The 17,574-nt window shown below is 62.3% G+C and overlaps 1 protein-coding gene across 7 annotated transcripts in view; it reads left to right on the top strand.

Moving 5' to 3' along the window:
• Window positions 1–6,313: 6,313 nt before the first annotated feature.
• CTNND1 (catenin delta 1) overlaps window positions 6,314–17,574 on the top strand; it is a 19,111-nt gene continuing 7,850 nt past the window's right edge. For 5 of the 7 annotated variants that reach the window (XM_018089131.2, XM_029965714.1, XM_029965715.1 and 2 more), the window contains exons 1-5: window positions 11,725–11,960; window positions 12,771–13,085; window positions 14,147–14,218; window positions 14,494–14,652; window positions 14,869–15,401. In XM_018089131.2, coding sequence (XP_017944620.2) covers window positions 12,891–13,085; window positions 14,147–14,218; window positions 14,494–14,652; window positions 14,869–15,401 — 959 coding nt within the window. In that variant the 5' untranslated portion in view covers window positions 11,725–11,960; window positions 12,771–12,890. Of the gene's footprint in view, window positions 6,453–9,493; window positions 9,729–11,724; window positions 11,961–12,770; window positions 13,086–14,146; window positions 14,219–14,493; window positions 14,653–14,868; window positions 15,402–17,574 lie in introns of those variants that run through there. The other 2 variants (XM_029965710.1, XM_029965711.1) reach the window with 2 other exon arrangements.

Raw genomic sequence — 17,574 nt, forward strand, 5'->3', positions numbered from 1 at the left:
TGTGCAGCAGCGCTGGAATCCTGCACGGAGCCTTCCTGGAAGGGGTGGGAGGATGAAAGTGCTCACTTGGTGGAGCGTGCTGGGCTTGCCTGGGCTACCGCAGAGGGGTGAGCCTCCTCCCTTCCGATGTGGAGGTCAGGGCCTGATCTTTGTGGTTGAGGAGCCCTTGAGGCCATCCCTTCCCTAAAGATGGGCTGGGAGTCAGATGAATGGTCCAGCCCAGACCACGGAGCCCGGCGTCTGTCCCTGGATTGCCTCTCATCTCTTCCCTCTTCCAGCCTCTGGCATGGAGATAAGGCCTTGGCCCATTGTATCTGCACTGGAGGTGGCTTTAGGACACCCAGAAAATAATAGCGTGGCTTGGATCGTGCCTGGAGGGCTGTTGGCTTCTCGAAATAGCTCACCAGTGTCTGTGGCCTTAGGGGAGAGTGCTGGGTAAAGCTCTTGGTTTCTCTTCCCAACAGCCCCTCATAACTGTCTCTCATTTACTGCTGGCAAGGACAGAGCCCTTTCCCAAGATTGTGGTGATGCCGTCTCCAGGGAAGTGCAGAGCCCTCCTGGCTCTGAAATCCCGTGTCTCTGCAGCGTGGTGGCTGTCCCACCATCCCCGCCTCACTGACAGCGGGGAAGTGGAACCTGGAGCTGGTTTGGGTCAACAAAAGACAACAGGTGTTGCCTGGATGTGATGACAAAACCCAAACCTGGGTGATTCAGGCACTCCTCCGTGTGTGACAGGGTTTGGCCGGCGGAGGAGGTTGTCCTCTGGCACGGAGTGCAGGAATGTGCCTCAGCGTGAGGCTGTCGGAAAGGGGTTGGATTTATGGGCTCTCGACCAAACTCTTCAAGTTCTCCGAGGTGGCCACAATCTTCTCTTTTGCTTTTTATCATCTGAGGAGGCTGTCTGGGGGAGGAAATGGTTTCTTAGAGCCAGTTCTGATGCTGGAAACCCCCAGCAGCAGGCTGATGAGTCCGTTGGCTCCTGCCTGTCTTGTGCTTGTTGCTAATCCGCCTTCCTTCCCACCAGGAAGGCTGCTGGTTTGGCACAGGCCTGTCTCTCTGCCCTGTCCAGTGACTGCTGTGTGTGTGGGGTAACCTGTGCATTAGTGTGCTCTGTTGTGTTCCCAGCCCTTGGGGGGGCTTTGGGGTGGCAGCGGGGTGCCATGTGATCCTCCTGTCCCCCTTTCCCTGGGGAGGAAGCAACTTTTCCCCGTGAGGAATATTCCTTCCTCGTGGTGGCCCGTACGAGGAGGGGCGAGATGAGGTGGCTGCTGGGTGTGGGGGCAAACCAGTGACTAAGGAACACAAGCTGCCAGGCGTGGTGCCAGGATGGGCCAACCCTTAACCGGGGTGCCTGGCACCTCTGCTTTCATCTGCTTTTCCCGGCCCAGAGCAGCTGCTGCTCGGAGGTTGGCAGAGGGACGCCTGGTGCGTACGGACCTTGGACTGAGGTGGGGAGGACTGGTCTGTGCTGCCCTGCAGGAAGCCTCCACGCTGGCTCCTGCGGAGTGGAGGGTACCCAGGAGCTCGTCCCCCTGTCCCTAACCTTGTGCTACAGGTCCACGGTGACTTTGCACTGCAGAGCTCTGACCCACTGCGAAAATGCCCGTGCCAGTGTGGGCCTGGGACACGAGCCAGGCTGAGCCCTTCACCCCATATTTGGTTTGAGTGTTTCTGCGCCCAGATGTTCGTGCTGATGGCCCAGGGGGTGTTTCTGCTGTGGCACTGCGGCCTGGCCTTTGGAGGGGTGGCTCTGAGGTGGGCAGTCCGTGGGTGTGCAGGTATCCTGGGAGAGGAGCAGTCTTGGTGGGGTGCTTGTCCAGGCCAGATGTGACTGTCTTTCCAGCACGGCCAGGGAAGGGTCTGGACAAGTTGGAGTAGATGCCAAGCCCTGGAAACAGCTCTCCTGTAGCCTGGCCAGGGTGGTGTTGCTCTGGAAACATCCACAGCTCCAGGGCTGGTGTGAAGTGGGCCTGGGTGTGCTGGTGTTGGTGGCAGCTCCGTGCTGGGCTCGTTTGTGTGAGGGCAGGAGCTGTTTGTGTGCCGCCATCTCGGCCCCGGCTGCTCCCGCTCCTCTGGGCGTTGGCCCCGGTCACAGCGAACGTTGCTCAAAGTTCACTGGCCCTCCTGGTCACACCTGAGCTGTACCTGCCTCTGCTGTGTCCCCGAGGGCTGGGCTGTGGGCACCGGGCAGGGGGGAGAAGCCGCTGGAGCATGGGGGAGCGGGCAGCAGGAGGGCAGCTCTCCCTTCTCCCTTAGTCCCACACGGCTTTTGCCATTTCAGAAGCACCTCCTGGGCAGGAGAACGGTTACCTGAGGCAAGTTGGATGGCCTCAGCATGGATGGCTGCGGGGAGCTGGTTCCCACCCTGTCCAGGAGGAGGAAGGCGTCTCGCTGTCCCCAGCCCGTGTGTTTTCCTCTCGCCCCCGTCTCACGTGGCGCTGGGGTGGGTCTTTTCCGAGAAGAGCCCCCAGCTCTCTCAGCTGCTTCCCGGTGTTCCCAGCTCTGGTCCTGGCCGGGTCAGAAAGGGGAGGTGGTGCTGCTAGAGCCCCGTGTGGGTGGGTAGCTGCCGTGGGTGGGAGGGAGTGCGTGGAACTGCAAAGACGAGTTTTTCCGACCTGGAAGGGTGGGTCACCAGGGGTGTTTGCATGCTGCTGGCAGGCCCCTTGCCCAGTGGGGTAACGCATTCCTGCGAGCGTGTTGCTGCACGCAGGGCTGCTGCTTGCCATGCTTGGCTCGGCTGCAGGCGGGCCGGCTTGCTCCCGGGGGAGGGATGTCCCCCTCCTGCTGACTGGGGTCTGAGCAGGAGGAGGTGGAGAGCCCAGGGGTGTTTCTGGGAGAAATCCTCTCTGATGTGGGGTGCCCGCCTGCTCCAGGCTGGCTTTGTACCCTCCTTCCTCTCTCTTTTCTCTTTTTCGCTCTGCTTTTACCTGCAGGAGGGAGCTTCCCTCCAGAGCACACTGGTGTGGCAAAGGGAGACACCTGTTCTCCCCTGGTCTCTGCCCAGGGTCTGTCTCCAGCAACTGGCTTGGGTGGAAAACCGCTCACTTCCCTTCTCCGTTCTCCTTCCCTCAGCAACAAGAGGAGCTGCCCTGAGCAGGGCAGGTGGATGGGCCTGGGCATCCAAGCTCTGGCATCAGCAAGAGCTGTGAGGGGGCTTGTGGCATCCCAGGGATGCCCTGTCCTGCCTCTGGGAGCCCTGGCAACCCCCCAGAGTGTCAGGGGGTGTGGTGGAGTTGTGTGGACAAGGTGAGGTGTGTGAGGGGGGCTGGAGGGCTGTCTGAGGGGGCAGATGTTGTGCTGGGGTTGTGGTGTTGGTGCTGCCGCAGCTTTGCAGGCAACCAGCCCATCTCTGGGGCACAACCAGATCCTCAGGGGGTTGGAAAACAGCACCTTCCGCCCTCTGCTAGTAGGATGCTCCCAGCCCTGGCCAGGAATGTGATACCACTGTGGACGAGGAACCCTTGGATGTGTTCCCCAGAGGCAGGACACTTGCAGCAAGCTGCCCAGGCATCTGGTCTCCTGGTGGGCCGTGCTGACCTCCTGGCTGGCACAGCTGACAGCTGAGGCTGGTGTTGGTGCCCGTGCCCAGCATTCCCAGCCTGGTTCCAGCTCGCGGTCCAGGGATGGTGGGGAGTGGCTCCTCTTGGCAGGACGTCGTGTTTAGAAGCTTACAGGAAAGGGAAGCCACGATGTCATCTTCCGTCTGACCAGGAAGCGCAGGTTTCCTTCCCTTCGGCTCGCACAGGAGTCTGGGAAGCTGCTTCTCGGGAGAGGGTTGGAGGAGCAAACAATTGGGAAAGGGGCTGGGGTGGGATGGAGTCCTGCTGTCCCTCTGAGCGTCGCTTGGCCAGTGTCGTGTGGGCACTGGCTCCTGCATGGCCGTGGGCACTAAAGGGCCTTGGAGAGCTCTGGGGGAGCTCTGGTGTCATCCTGCCTCAGCCCCCTTCCCCACCTCCAGCCCTGATTCAGTCCCTGGCTCTTGTCTGATGATTCTCCAGTGGCTTTCCTTCACCCATTCATTACTGCTCTTGGCAGGGCCCTCAGAGCCATCTCCAGGCTTGCAATTAAGAGCGCTGGGCACCTGATGAGGTCATGCTGAGCAGAGCCAGGGCCCAGCCGTTCAGCCCAGCCCTGCTTGGTTTGTGCTGTGACTCAGCCCGTGGCCACCCTACCTGCTCAGGGAGTCTGGGCTGGCTGGGCCGAGGTGGGGCCAGGGGGTCCCACTCCTCCTGGGCCGCTCCCTTTGGCCGACTTGGCTTAATCTCGGCAATTCCCTCCTGGCCACTCCCTGCCCAAATGCTCCTTCCCCTGTTTGCTCAGCGTGGGGAGGGGAGAGCAGTGTGTCTGGTGTGGCAGAGGGAAGGGCACCCTGTCTGCCTCAGGGTCCCTCTTGGGCGGGGAGACCCTGCATGGGGTTCCCGGGATGGGTGGGGGGCCCTGTGCTCCAGCCCTTCTCCCCATTCCTGGTCATGGGTCCTTGGTGACTTGCTCCTGCAGGGAGGGCGGGCAGTGCCAAGCCCAGTGATGCAGGTTGAGATTCCCCCTGTGCCTTCAGGCCCTGCTCCTTTGTCCACGGGTTGGAGCAGGGTAACCAGAGCTGGGGCTGCAGGTGTCGGCACAGGAAATGATCTCAAGTGGCTTCCTTGGGAAGAGGGCTCTGCCATGGAAGGGGGCCCAAATCCCTGTGTTCGGGTGCTGGGCTGGCACAGCTGGCGGTGGGTGCTTGTGCCCATGGCCTGGTGGAGGGAGGCTTCCCCTAATCCTGCTGGGAATGCTGGCCACCGGGCTGCGGCCTCTCTGCTTGGGGACAGCCAGAGGCACATGTGAGCCCTGGAGGAGCTTGTGTGCTCCTGGGATGTAGTTTCTCTCGTCTGCCATGCCCTTGGCTTGGGGAGGCAGCTCCTGCAGCAGCGCTGCAGCCTCGGGTCTCACTGAGAGGGACTTTGCTCCCTGGACTCTGCCAGCACAGCCCTTATCTCTGTAGCACTGGGCTGTGTTTGTTTTCCCTTCGGGAGAGAGGCAGCTGAATGGGAAAGCTGAGCCTGGCAGAGGGTGGGGGAATGGGTGAAGGGCAGGGACATTGGTGTGGCTGGAGCCGGGGGGGGGGACGTTGACCTTCATCCCAATGCCGGGGTCCTGGCTGTGGGCACAGCTCATGTCCCCCATCGAGGTGGCTGCTGTTCCTTGGGTGCAGCAAGGAGCCAGGGGCTGCCCTGTGATCCCGCTGGTTCACCTGCTGCCCCTTGGGCTGGGACAGCAGAGCCGGGGGGCTGCTGCCTCCCCCTGCCGTGGCCCGGGAGCCGCTGGGGTGAAGCAGGAGCCTGCTGGCTGCCGGAGCGTGGCCTGCCCCGGGAATGCTCTGGCCCCATTCCCAGAATCCGGCGCTGGGTGTTTGTTTGCTGCTGCGCCCCCGAGGTCTGGTGCTACTGTGACAGGAAGCGAGGACGCCGGGGGAGGGAGGCCGGCCGCCGGCTGGGGATGTGCCTGTGAAATCCCTTTGTCCCTGCCGAGCGCTCAGCTGCGAATTCCCACAGCGAGGAGAGAGCCGCCTTTGTGCTGCTGCAGGGCTCCCGACATGTGAATCTCCTGGGCCCCGGGGTGTGAGCTGTGGGGCTGGTGCACAGGGGTGGCGGGGACCCTGCCTGCTGCCGTCCCCAGGGTGGGGGACCCAGGGGAGTGGGGCTGCTGGGGCGTCCGTGGGCAGTGGGATGCAGCGGGATGTTGCTGGCAGGAAGGCTCCAGCCTCGTGGCTGCGGGTGGGCAGAGTCTCTGCCCGGAGCCCGGCGGTTTGGCTGCCCTCCTGCAGTCCTCTCCTCCCCAAAAGTGCCGAGGGAAGCTCATCTCCCTTCCCCTTGCTGGGGCCCAGGCTCCTCTGTCCAGCCGGTGCAGAGAGTCAGCAGCTTCCCAGCTTCCCTGGAGGTCTTGCCCCAGGCCCACAAGGAGGGAAAGAGCTCCTTGGAGAGGGGCGAGTGGCCCCTGGCGTGCCTGGGAGGACAGCTGCCCCGCCACAGGATTGCTGGAATACCAGCAGAACAATCACAGCTTTCCGTGGCTCACCCTGCGCCGCTCCGCTCTTCCTTGTGCTGGGATGGCCAACAGCACAGGCCTGGTGACCTCAGCCCAGCCAGGGACGGATCCCTTCCCCGGGGGATTGCCCACCGTGTTTCACAACCGCCTGTCCAGGCCTGTGCTGTGGCCCTGATCGGTATCTGTGATCCCGGCCCCCTGCCCTGCCAGGGGAGCGACCCGCGCTCCTGCTTCCTCCCTCCAGCCCCACCCTGCCCTTATCGCTCCCTCCTCATCCTGCTCCCTGGCTCCCGGCCTGCTCCCTTATAAGGTGCGATCTGCGTCCTGGCTTGCATCTCCAGGTGACTCCCCTCTCCAGAGGGAGGCTTTCCCAACCCATCCCGGCTACGTGGCCTCCGTCCCTGGCGCTGGGGGTGCCAGGTGAGGTAGGTAGGCCGGGTGGCGATCCCGCTGCCCGTCCAACCAGTTGGGTGTGATGGGCGGAGGAGAACGGCTCCCTGCCCGTTCCCTGCCTACGGTGACCGCTCCTGGGTGTTCCCCCGCTGGGCCGGGCACCGGGGGCACAGCTCCTCCTGAGGAAGGTGGGGCTGCTCCAGGGCAGGCAGGTGCCCAAGATGGTGTCGGACCCGCTGCCGGAGCAGCTCTCTCCTGCCCAGGGAGGGCCACTGGCCACCTGCCAGCCTGCCCAAAGTCCACTGCCTGTGTTCTGTGACCTGCCAGCAGGAAGAGCCCTCCTAGGGGCCAGGGAGGCAGCTGGAGCCCGGGGCAGGAGGTGGGGGAACCTCTCCCCTGGAGTGGGGTCTGGCAGGGCCAGGGCAGGCTGGGCAGTGGGAATATGGTGCCTCGCACAGCCTGGCAGTGAGGGCACATCAGCCCGGGTAGGGGTCCCTCGTGGGTGGGCTGCTCCGCAGAGGGGGCTGTGGGCACCTTGTTGCCTCTCTGGGTGGGAGAGAAACAGCCAAAACTCTTCATCACCCACGCAGGAATGTGGGATCTACTACCCGCCATCAGCTGCCCTGGTTCCCCCATGCCCTGGGGACTGTGGGTGCTCTGGGCTGGACACAGAAGTGGGTGAGATGGGGTGAGCCTGGGCCTGCTGCCTCGGGCAGGCTGAGGTCCAAGGGCTGATGTTTGAGCCTGGACCCTGCACTCGGGGCGGGGAAAGATGCCAACGCTGCCGGTTCATTTATTTTTTAGGTAATTGAGACTGACCAGGAGCCTGTGGTGAATTAGCAGGGCTGTGAGCCTGTGCAGGGCAAGTGCACTGCAAGCGCTCGGACAATTGCAGGCTTGAATTATTGATGGAGTCTCTGTGTTTCCTGAGTGCATCGTGATTGGCAGCTGGAACCAGGAGAATTTGTTGCTTCCTCTCTCTCTTGAGGACGGGGGTCTAGTGTTGAGAGCTTTTGGAGGGCGGGCAGCCAGCTGGCTCTTCTCGGGCTCTCAGACTGAGAGGGAAAGGCCAGTTACAGGAGCGGTGTTACCATTTTTCGTGTTGGTATTGGGGACTGTGTTGGAGCAGGAGCAAGTTCCTCGGGCAGTGCCTCCCTCCTTGTCAGCCTGGTAGCCCCCACGGGGGCTCAGCCAGCCTGGGTGAGGGGCTGGGTCCATCCTGGCTCTGATGGAGCTTGTACCCCACAGCATGGGGGGCTGCCAGGGGTGTCCAGCCACGGTGACAAACCTTGCCACGTGCCAAACAGGTGCCTGGGGGGACACAAACAAGCAGTAAAGCAGAGGGGAGGGCTGATGCAGCTCTGTCCCCCCTCCCTGGTGGCGGTGGGACGATGGGGGTGAGCGCCTGGTGTGTCCCTTAGCAGGGAGCCAGGGCAGGGCTGATGTGGCAGAGGCGATTCTGGCTTTGTAGGTGCTTGGGTTGAACTTTGCCCAGAGTATTCTGTGCTGAGGCCGTGGCCTTAGCCCCAGGGATCCCAGGAGCATTGGGTGACAGCTCTCTGGGGACTTGGGGCATGGAGCAGGGCTGGAGCAGGTCATTGGAAGGACCCAAGCAGAGGGCTGTGTGCTGGAGATCCATCACCCACACGCTGCAGCGGTGCTGCCTGTCAAGGCTCCTGCCCGAGTCCTATCTGTCGGATCTTGTCCATTTTCCCTGGCTTGTGGAGTGCAGTTCCCCATCTGCTGGCTCAGTCTGGGCCCTGGGGTTAATCTTTCTGTGGCTGACTCCAGGGAAACACTCCTGGTGGGGAGCCTGCAAGGCCTGGACTCCATCCTCTGGCAGAGGAGGGTGCAGGTGAACTCTAGGTGGGTATGTCTGTGGTTTGGCCCTGGAAACTTTTTATTTTTCCAGGCAAAACATTTATTCTGTGGGGAGGCAGTTTCCCTGGAGAAACCAGGGCAAGGAGTTTTAGAAGAATATCCCATGCCAAAGCTGCCCCTAGTGAAAGAGCTCTGGAGGGCTCAGGGTTTAGGGTGCCTGTCTCCTTATTATCAAGCTTTTAATCCAGCCAGGAAGATCAGGGTGGGTCCCTCTGAGGAGGGAAGCTCCGTGCACACAGGTGGGTTGGCAGCTGTCTCCTGGCCAACAAGCAGGCTCTGCTTCCAAGGCTCCACAGTAGACCCACTCTGGCTTTGGGACCTCTGGGCACAGCACAGTGTGGGGTTGATGCCAGGAAGTTGGGAGATAAGGCCAGGGGGGGTTGGATGTGAAGCTTTCTGGGTCGCTGCATTGGTCCCTGGGGTCCCCTTGTGGCAGGGGGGAGGACAGAGGGGAGTTCTGCCCCTGGGGCAGGAGCTGCTCAGGGTGTGCTTTGTCTTTAGGCTTTCTGGTTTGCCCTGAACTGAGCCAGCCGAAATATTTTTGGCTTGCTGGGGTTTTTAAGTAACGGGTGTGTCAGCAAGTGCCTCTCTCATGATGAAAAGGCTTTCATGAGCCGTCCTCAGAGCTGGTCAGGGTCTGGCTCTGGAAGAATGCTCTGTAGTTGGATCTTCAGAGGCTGGGGGGGGAGGAGGGGGGAACGGGCGCAAAGCGATCCCTGGAATTTCACCCTTGCGGGTTCCGGCGTCCTTGGCTTTGCTCTGTCACACAAGCAGCTCACTGGCTGCCTGGCTGAGGCTCTCCTCTTCCTGCCCTCCCTGTCCTGCTGCAGAGGTGGCCAGCGAGTGTCCCGACTGGCATGGGGACGTGGCGAGGGGCTGTGCTGTACCCAGGGAGCCCCTGCCCCTGGATGCTGGCCTGTGAGCCACCGGGAGGGACGTGGGGCAGGTCGCTCCCAGCTGGGCGGGTGTAGGGCTGAGTTTGGGGTTTGTGTCCCAGCCAGGACGGTGCAGGGCTGAGTTTGGGGTTTGTGTGCCAGCCGGGATGGCGCTCGCTGACCTCTCCGGGCCTGGCACTGCCTCTCTGTAATTATGTCTTTAATCCCAGATCGATGAAGACAGTGGCTGGAATGAGGGAGGTGGCATGCTGTGGTGGCAGAGGAAAGCTGGGAGAGACCCTGTTCCACTGGCACCTCTTGCCCATCGTGGAGCTGTGCCCAGTGCTCAGGGCAGGAGTGACAACTGTGTAGGCGGGGCAGCCCCAGACACTCAAGAGTTGTTGCCCCTCTGCTTAACACAACCTGATCCTGCTGGGAGACCCTCAGGTGGCCCCCGCTGAGCATCTGCTGGTCCATGTCAGCCGTGGGCTCACCTGGCCTGGGAGCACAGCCAGCCCCGATGGGACAGAGACCTGCCCCCAAAAGCCCCTCGTGAGTCTGCTCTCCCTAAACCCTTCTGCTGGGACCTGGTGGCCCGAAGGGGAGGGGAGGGCCAGTGTGTGTCCCCACACCTCCTCCTGCCAGGGCTGGAGGGGTGTTTGTGCAGGGGGACAGGAGAGGTGGAGGGTGCGGGACCTGTCCCGTTCCTTCCGCTGCTGGAGTGTTTACTCCCTGTGGAAGGGACGGGAAGGAAACAGCCTCGCGCCTGCTCCGGCCCCTTATCTGGGGCCCGAACAGCCCTGCAAGTTTCATTGTTAGTGTCCACGTTTCCCAGCCCTGTTCCCAGGGAACATGCAGAGGTGGGGACCCGGGGCTGGGGAGGCCCTGCTGGCTGTGAGGGCCCTGCCTGGCAGCCACAGGGCTCTGCTGGGGATCCTGTCTCTCCTCTCTGTGCTCCCCCACAGAGCCAGACCCCGCTGGTCCACGCTTGCTGCTTGGTACTGAGGCCACTCACAGACAAGTGTGAGCCTGTTCACGAGAGCAGGGGCTCAGCAAATTCTCTCCTGGAAGTCAGGGTGCTGCCTCTGTCCTCCTGCACTCCAAAAATCTGCCTCTTTTCTGTTGGGACAGCTGAGGGCAGGCTGGGAAGCACAGCGGCCTGGGCAAGGCTACACTGTGGAGAATCCCTCCTTCATAGGGGGTTGTTCCTCTCTTATGAAGGACTTGCTGAAATACCACTCTGAAATGAATCCCAGCAAGCCGGCGGGGCTTCTGACTGTGGTTTTGGATGCTGCAGTTGTGTAGGGTGTCTGGGTGGTAGGACCATCCCTTGTCCTGCTGGACAAGACTGGGATGTGGCAAGGAGCTGCTCCCCTTCCTTGGGGAGAGGGCTGGGGAGCTGCAGCAGCCTCCCAGCAGTCGGTCTCTGTGGCAGGGACATCCGGGAGCCCCGGAATACAGAGGATCTGTGTCCCTGCTGGAAGTGGGGGGGAGCCCACCAGAGATGAGGAGTGTTTGACTCGGGGGTGTGAGAGCTGGGATGTGTCAGCGCTATTTTGGGAGACACCAAGCCTCTCCTTTGGAGAATCCCGCAAATCCGTGGGGCAGGTGAGCTGAAGGGTCAGAGCCATCCCTGCATTTCCATACAAGGCTCGGGAGCCGATCTGTTGAGAAAGCCTCGGGGTGTACCTGTTGCAAGGTGGGAGGGGTGGAAAGCTGCATGCATGAGCCAGGAGTCATGTCTGGGAGCCTCCGAAAGCTTGCCGAGGCAGTGGGCTGTGTCCTTCCCAGGATGTGGACAGGCCAGAGAGCATCCCAGCCCACAGGGGGCTGGTGTTTTTTATCGGGAGATTTGTTACTGATGAAGGCAGATGAGAGGGTGGTGGCTACCAGATGGTGGAACGTGCTGCATGTGCCTTCCAAAGCGCTTGGAAAACATCTGCTCTGTGTTGTTGGGCTCTGTGGTGGTGGTGATGGTGCCACCAGGGCTGCTGGTGTCCAAGGGAGGCTTTGGGAGGCAGAGCCACAGGAGGAGTGGGGAAGGCATTTTAGGAAGGGTTTGATCTGGATGCACTTTGAGATAGGGTGGCAAATGGTTCAAAAGACCAAAAAGAGGCCTGTTCTGAGCTGCTGTGCACCAGCATGTGCTGCGGGCAGGCTCTGGAGGGGCGAGGGGCGGGTGGGAGAGGGGGCTGCAGGCAGGAGAGGGGGATGCTGCCGGCGGGAGATCTCAGCAGGGTGGCACCGGGGAGTGGGCAGAGCCGATGCTGGAGACCGTGGGAAAGCAGGCTCAGTGCTGGCTGCCTGGCTGGAGCGAGTCCCCACACGCCTGCCATGACTGCAGCGGGTTTGGGAAAACCTCTCGGGCTTGCAGGGACTCGGCCGGGCTGCGCGGGGGGGCGGAGGGCCGAGCCCCGGCCGCTCCTCTCCGCCTCTGCCCTCCCTCCCGCCGCCGGCAACAGCCGGGGGTGCCGGGGTCTAGTATTGGAGCTGTGGGAGCAGTGGCAGCCTTTGCCACCCTGCCGGCCGTCCCAGACACAGCTCCATCCCTCCGAGGGGAGGGGGTGGGACAGAGGCGCCCCTTTCCCGGTTCTGTGCCCGCCCTGCCTCCTGTTTGGGGTTCCCACGTGTGATTTTTGACCTGCTCCCGCTGTCCCTGCAGAGCTCTCTTCCCTCCTGCTTCCTCACTGTGGTGGCTGGGCTGTTTCTCCCATGACTCTCTGCGTCTAGATCTGGCTGTCCCCGTGCCTTTGCCAATCAAACCTGAACTTCCTCCTCTGACAGGTCTGTATGGAAGAATATTGCCTTTCTCTACCGAAATGTTGATTGTGGCTCACTTGCTGTTCTCCTTTGGGAGGGGGTGTTGGAGGGGTCCAGGCCAATGCCCATCCCTAGGTCTGCGGGCTCAGGACCCCCTGGGGGGCTGCAGCCTGGAGGGTGGTGAGTTTTGGCAACAGTCACGGGGGCTCATGGGGTCCCCTTTAGGGGGATCCCGTCCCATTTCATCCCCTTTCCTGCGTAAGGAAGGAGCTGTGGAGCCAGGGCTGTCTCCCCACCATTTATCACACCAGGGAGGAGGGAACAGATAAGTGACACAGCCCTCTCCCTCCACCCTTCCCTGAAGGAAGCAGTGGGATGTGGGTCACTTCTCATTCTCCGGGAGTGTCCCCTGCCCTGCCCCAGGGATATGCCCTCCCCTCTTGCGCTGCACTTGCAGCTTTTCCTTGCCCCTGAGCTTTTCATGCGGCCTGAGGAGGACCCTTGTGGGAAGAGAGAACCTGTCAGCCCACAGCAGCTCTTCCAAACCCAGCTCAGCCCCAGCTGTTGGGTGTGCTGGGGGTACCTTCTGTCCCCACAGTGCCACTTTTCCAAGCTTAAATGCTGGGGCAGTTTGCATCTGAGTCCTGCCCGGGGCTGTGCTGCTCCAGGACCCTCTTGCCAGCTCTCTGGTGATGGGTGGGAGTGGGTGTTAATGCCATAAGATTTTTTTTTTTTTTTTTACTTTTCCCTTGTTCTGAGAATCTGTCTTAACGAAATCAGTCTCTTCTGACCGCTCTTCTCTCTCCTCCTTTTCCTCCCCCAAATCACGTGCAGTGAAGAGAGGGGCTCCTGCCCCTTCTGGGTCACTTTTCCTCCCCTCACCTTGACTCCAAGCCACCTCCGCTCGTGCGTCCCCGCGCCCCCCGCCCTGCCTGCCCCGGGCACCCATCACCCATGGACGACTCGGAAGTGGAGTCGACCGCCAGCATCCTTGCCTCTGTCAAGGAGCAGGAGGCACAGTTCGAGAAGCTGACCCGGGCCCTGGAGGAGGAACGGCGCCATGTCTCAGCCCAGCTGGAGCGAGTCCGGGTCTCCCCACAGGACGCCAGCCCGGGCTTGGCCAACGGCACGCTCACCCGGCGGCACCAGGTAAAACACCCCCTCACCAGAGCGGGGTGCAGAGGCTCCCGGAGCCCCGCGCGTCCAGCCTGCTCGAGGGGGCAGCTCCGCTTTGGCGCTTGGATACGGGAGGTGGAGGAAGGCTCGGCTGGTCCTGTGACACTGGTGTACCGGAGTCGATCTGGGGGTGTGCCGACCTCCCTCGGCAGCCAGAGCCTTCGGGGGAGGAGGTGCCAGCCAGCCTGGAGGGTTTTGATGCCATGCGGGCTCTGGTCTGGTTTTGTGAAGGTCAGAGGTGTGCTGTGCTCAGTTCCTGGGCATCTCTGCTCCCCATCCCGCTCGGCTGCTTGGAGGGCAGCCGAAATGCAGAGGCTGGGGTTTGCTGTGGGGGAATGTGTGTGTCTCCCTCTGTGTGATGATGGGCAAGGCCCTGGAGTCTCGGTCTGTCCCCACACAGCCAGACTGGGGCTGGGAGAAATCATCCCTACAGGGCTGGAAACGTGGTTTCATCTGCCTTGGCTTGAGGTGTCTCCTGTTCTGACTTTCTCAGGCTCAGTCTTGGAGAGGGGTGCTCAGAGGGCTGGTGTGTGGTGTTGTGCAGGAGGCAGGTGTCTTTCTGGCTGTGGTACCAGGAGAGCCGTGCGGGGCAGGGCAGGGTGGGCAGAGGAAGGAGGAGTGTGAGTGTCAAACAGCAGCACCCTGTGATCGGCCGCCGAGCGCCCGTGTGGTTCCCTCTGGCCCTGGGGGGGCCTCTGGGGTGTCACTGGTGGCTCCTGCATCAGAACACGTGGAAGGTGTCCAGGGCCCTGCTGGGGAGCAGGGAAGTGTCGTGGCCATTCCGTCGGGAGCGCGTGGGCATCGTGGGAGAGCTGGGAGTCTGGAGGGGGCTGAGTGGCGTGTCCTCCCACTCTTCCCCGGGCTGGCATGGGGGTGGTTTGCTGCACGTGGCACAGACCCCCGAGGAGCGTGTTCCCCCCCTGGGAGCTCACATGGGTCTGTGAGGTGCAGGAGATGGGCTGCTTGGAGCCCAGAAGGGAAGCAGGGATGGACATGTGGGAGGTCAGTCTGGTAACAGGCCTGCTGTGTTTCAGAACGGACGTTTCTTGGGCGATGCTGACCTGGAAAGGCAGAAGTATTCAGATCTGAAGCTGAACGGGCCACAGGTAAGAGGAGCTCGGCCTTCTGGCTGTGGGCAGCCTGCTTGCTGGGGGAGGGTGCAGGACAGTGCTCCAGTGTCCCTGTTCCAACTGGAAGAGGGCGGTTTGTGCTTCCAATGTGGCCACCCTGGCTTGAAGGGGCTTCGGGCGTGGGGTTGCTGGTACCTCCTTCCAAGAGGATATCGGAGCTCCCTGTGAGGAGGGAGATCTCTCATCCAGCAGACTCCAGGGAGGTCCAGATTGGTGATGGGGCCTCCCTGCCTGTCGCTTTCTCCCCTCAGGACCACAGCCACCTCTTGTACAGCACAATCCCCAGGATGCAGGACCCGGGCCAGATCGTGGAGGAGACGTACACCATGGAGGAAGACCCGGAAGGGGCCATGTCAGTCGTGTCTGTGGAGACGTCAGATGATGGGACAACCCGGCGTACGGAGACCACGGTACAGGCCTGGGGAGAGTGTGGCGGGACAGGGCATGGCTGGGGACCATGATGGCTGTCTGCCAGTGGTGTCTGCCAGCCTGCTGTGCCACGAGCTGAAACAGGGGGAGAAATGTGCCTGAAGTAAAGTGCTGGGCTGGCAGGGGAATCCGGGGATGTAGGGCTGTGGTGAGTTTCCTTATGGGAGCGTGTCCTGCACGCGTGTCACCCCCTCCAGGTGAAGAAAGTGGTGAAGACCGTGACCACCCGGACAGTGCAGCAGGTGCCGGTGGGGCCTGACGGGCTCCCTTTGGAAACCTCCCCCGTCACCAGCAACTACGTCCAGACCATGGACAGGAACTTCCGCAAGAACGGCAACGGGGGCCCCGGCAGCTACCTGAGCCAGGCGGGCACGGCCACCCTCCCTCGCAACTACCACTACCCCGACGGCTACGGCCGCCCCTACGAGGACGGCTACCCGGGCAGCGACCACAGCTACGGCAGCCTGTCCCGCGTCACCCGCATCGACGAGCGCTACCGTCCCTCCATGGACACCTACCGCGCCCCCAGCCGCCAGGACATCTACGGCCCCCAGCCCCAGGTGCGCGTCGGGGGCAGCAACATGGACCTCAACCACTTCCACCCCGAGCCGTACGGCCTGGAGGACGACCAGCGCAGCGTGGGCTTCGAGGATGTGGACTACGGGCTCATGTCCGACTACGGCACGGCCAGGAGGGCGGGCACCCCCTCGGATGCCCGGCGGCGGCTCAGGTATGTGGAGCAGGAGGCTCTGGGCTGCTGGGGGGTGCTGTGGGGTCCATTGAACCTCGTGCTCCTTGGAGGAGGGAGGATGGTGGACACAACACTGTGAGCTGAGTCACAGGCAGCTCACTCGGGAGAAAACTTGCATCCGCTTCTAATTGTCTACTTAATTGGTGGTTAAACCCGGGTGCTAATTGAGCCGGTCCTCCTGCAGCGAGGAGTTCCACTGGGCAGCTGGATGTAGCTCCGGGCCCTTCCCTCTGTGCCACCTGGCTGGTCTGTCTGTGCTCCAGCCCGGAGTATCCCACTGTATCATCAGCCTGCTGTGCAGGTTTGCAGCAGCCCCGTGATCGTGCTCTCCCCGAGACAAGGGCAGCCTCAGGGAGGGGAGCTGAGCCCAGGCTGGGGTGAGCAGGGCTCAGCCCCACGGTGCCCCAGGAGCGTTCCTGGTTCCTGCACAGCCCGACCCTGCTGCAGGGCAGGGCGGGAGAAGCTGCTCAACCTGTTTGGCAGCAGTAGCAGTTTCTCCCCTCGTGTGTGTCTGTGGCGATGGCGGCTCCCCCAGCCTGGTTGAAGAGCACCTGCCCTGCCATGCTGTGCTGCCCTTGGGGGCTGGAGGAGGGTCCTGGTGGTCCTTCCTGCCCTGCCAGGCACCCGGGAATGTCCCCTGCCTGAGGCCATGACTCCTGTCCGCTGGTCTCCTGTACCAGCTGTCTCCTACACAAGCACTGCTCTGCTCCCGGCTGGGCTGTCAGGCAGGATTTGGGCAGGTGCTGAGGGGTGGCTCCAGCGGTGGGGAGCTAGGAATGGAGCAAGGGGCTGAGCCAGGCTCCTGGAGATGGGGAGGGGACGATCTCGGCAAGCTGGGATGGATGTGCACCTCCTGAGTGCCCCAGGGTGGGCCCAGCCAGGCAAGTAAGGCTCAGAGCAGGCTGCCTGAGCTCCCGGGACATAAACCAGAGGCAACCTGGGGCAGAGGAGGCTCTGGCCATCCCCTGTGGAGATCTGCCCAATCTAGGCACTGTGAATCCACACTGGCTCCTGGCTGCTGAAGGAGCAGCTTTGTCTGTCCTTGTGGCTGGTGCCAGCACAAGTGCTGTGGGGCTGTGCCGAACCAGTCTGGGCGGTTGCTCACCCAGATGGATTTCCCCGGCTGCCTCACTTTGTGCAGCTTGTGCTGGCTGGAGGAGGGCAGGCAGGGCTGCTCCAGGCTTCTGCCTTCTCGGGCAGCCTGGGAGAGGCCAGCTCTGGCAGTTTTGGGCACATGGCCATCACGTCTCGCCCCTCAGTGAGCACCTTGGGCAGGAGGGGTTACACAGGTGTGTTCCACAGAGGCTCTGGCCTGCCAACCTTCCCTGGGCTGTGCCCTGCCCAGCACCCAGCCCTCCCTGTGTGGCCTTTGAGACCACTAGCCCTCTTTGCTGGGCTGGAAGGTGTCTGTGCTCCTGCCCCTCCAGCTCCTGGAGGAGGGGAGTTACAGGAGCCAAGTGCAGGAGCTGCAGCCAGGTGGGAGACTTGGGGACCTGGGTCCAACAGAGCAAGGAGGTTCCGCTTCCAAGGACAACCCTGTTGGGGATGTCAGCTTGTCCTGCGGGGGCAGTGCAGGGTATGAAGGATGGGTTGGTGGGCCCCTGGGCCGGCTCTCCCTCCCCGGGCAGGCAGATAAAGATCACAGCAATCTGTGGAATCCAGGCACTGTTGAGCTTGGCTTGTCCCCCACCTTCTCAGTTACCATCCGCACTCTCTGCCCAGCTCGCTGGAATGGGAGCAGGGAGAGCAGCATCCCCCCTGCCTCAGAGATGTTTGTCTTGAGCAGGGGCCTGGCTGTTAATGACTTCCTTAGGGGAGGCAGCTGGCCAGGAACTCTGGAGCAGAAGGAGTGCCCTGAGCCCAGGGATGCAGCTCATGCTGGCTGCCATCAGCCACAGAGAGCGCCCGGTCCCTGCCCTGGGGCTCTTCCCAGAGCTCCCTCTCTGCAAGGGAGGAGGGAAGGGGGGTGCTTCCCCTCCCTGACAGCCCCATCTTGCCTGGAGGGGCACTGAGACACTCACGGTGGGACAGGGGCTTCCATTCAGGGAGTTAGTCTTGGAAAGGGAGCGGGATCGGCTGCCAGCCGTGCTGGCAAGTGTCAGTGGCTTGCTGGCAGCATTGGCACGTGGCTGTGTCTGGTGGCTTTGGCAAG

Source organism: Manacus vitellinus, unplaced genomic scaffold (assembly GCF_001715985.3).
Source record: "Manacus vitellinus isolate BGI_N305 unplaced genomic scaffold, ASM171598v3 scaffold_118_pilon, whole genome shotgun sequence".
NCBI classification, from domain to species: domain Eukaryota; kingdom Metazoa; phylum Chordata; class Aves; order Passeriformes; family Pipridae; genus Manacus; species Manacus vitellinus.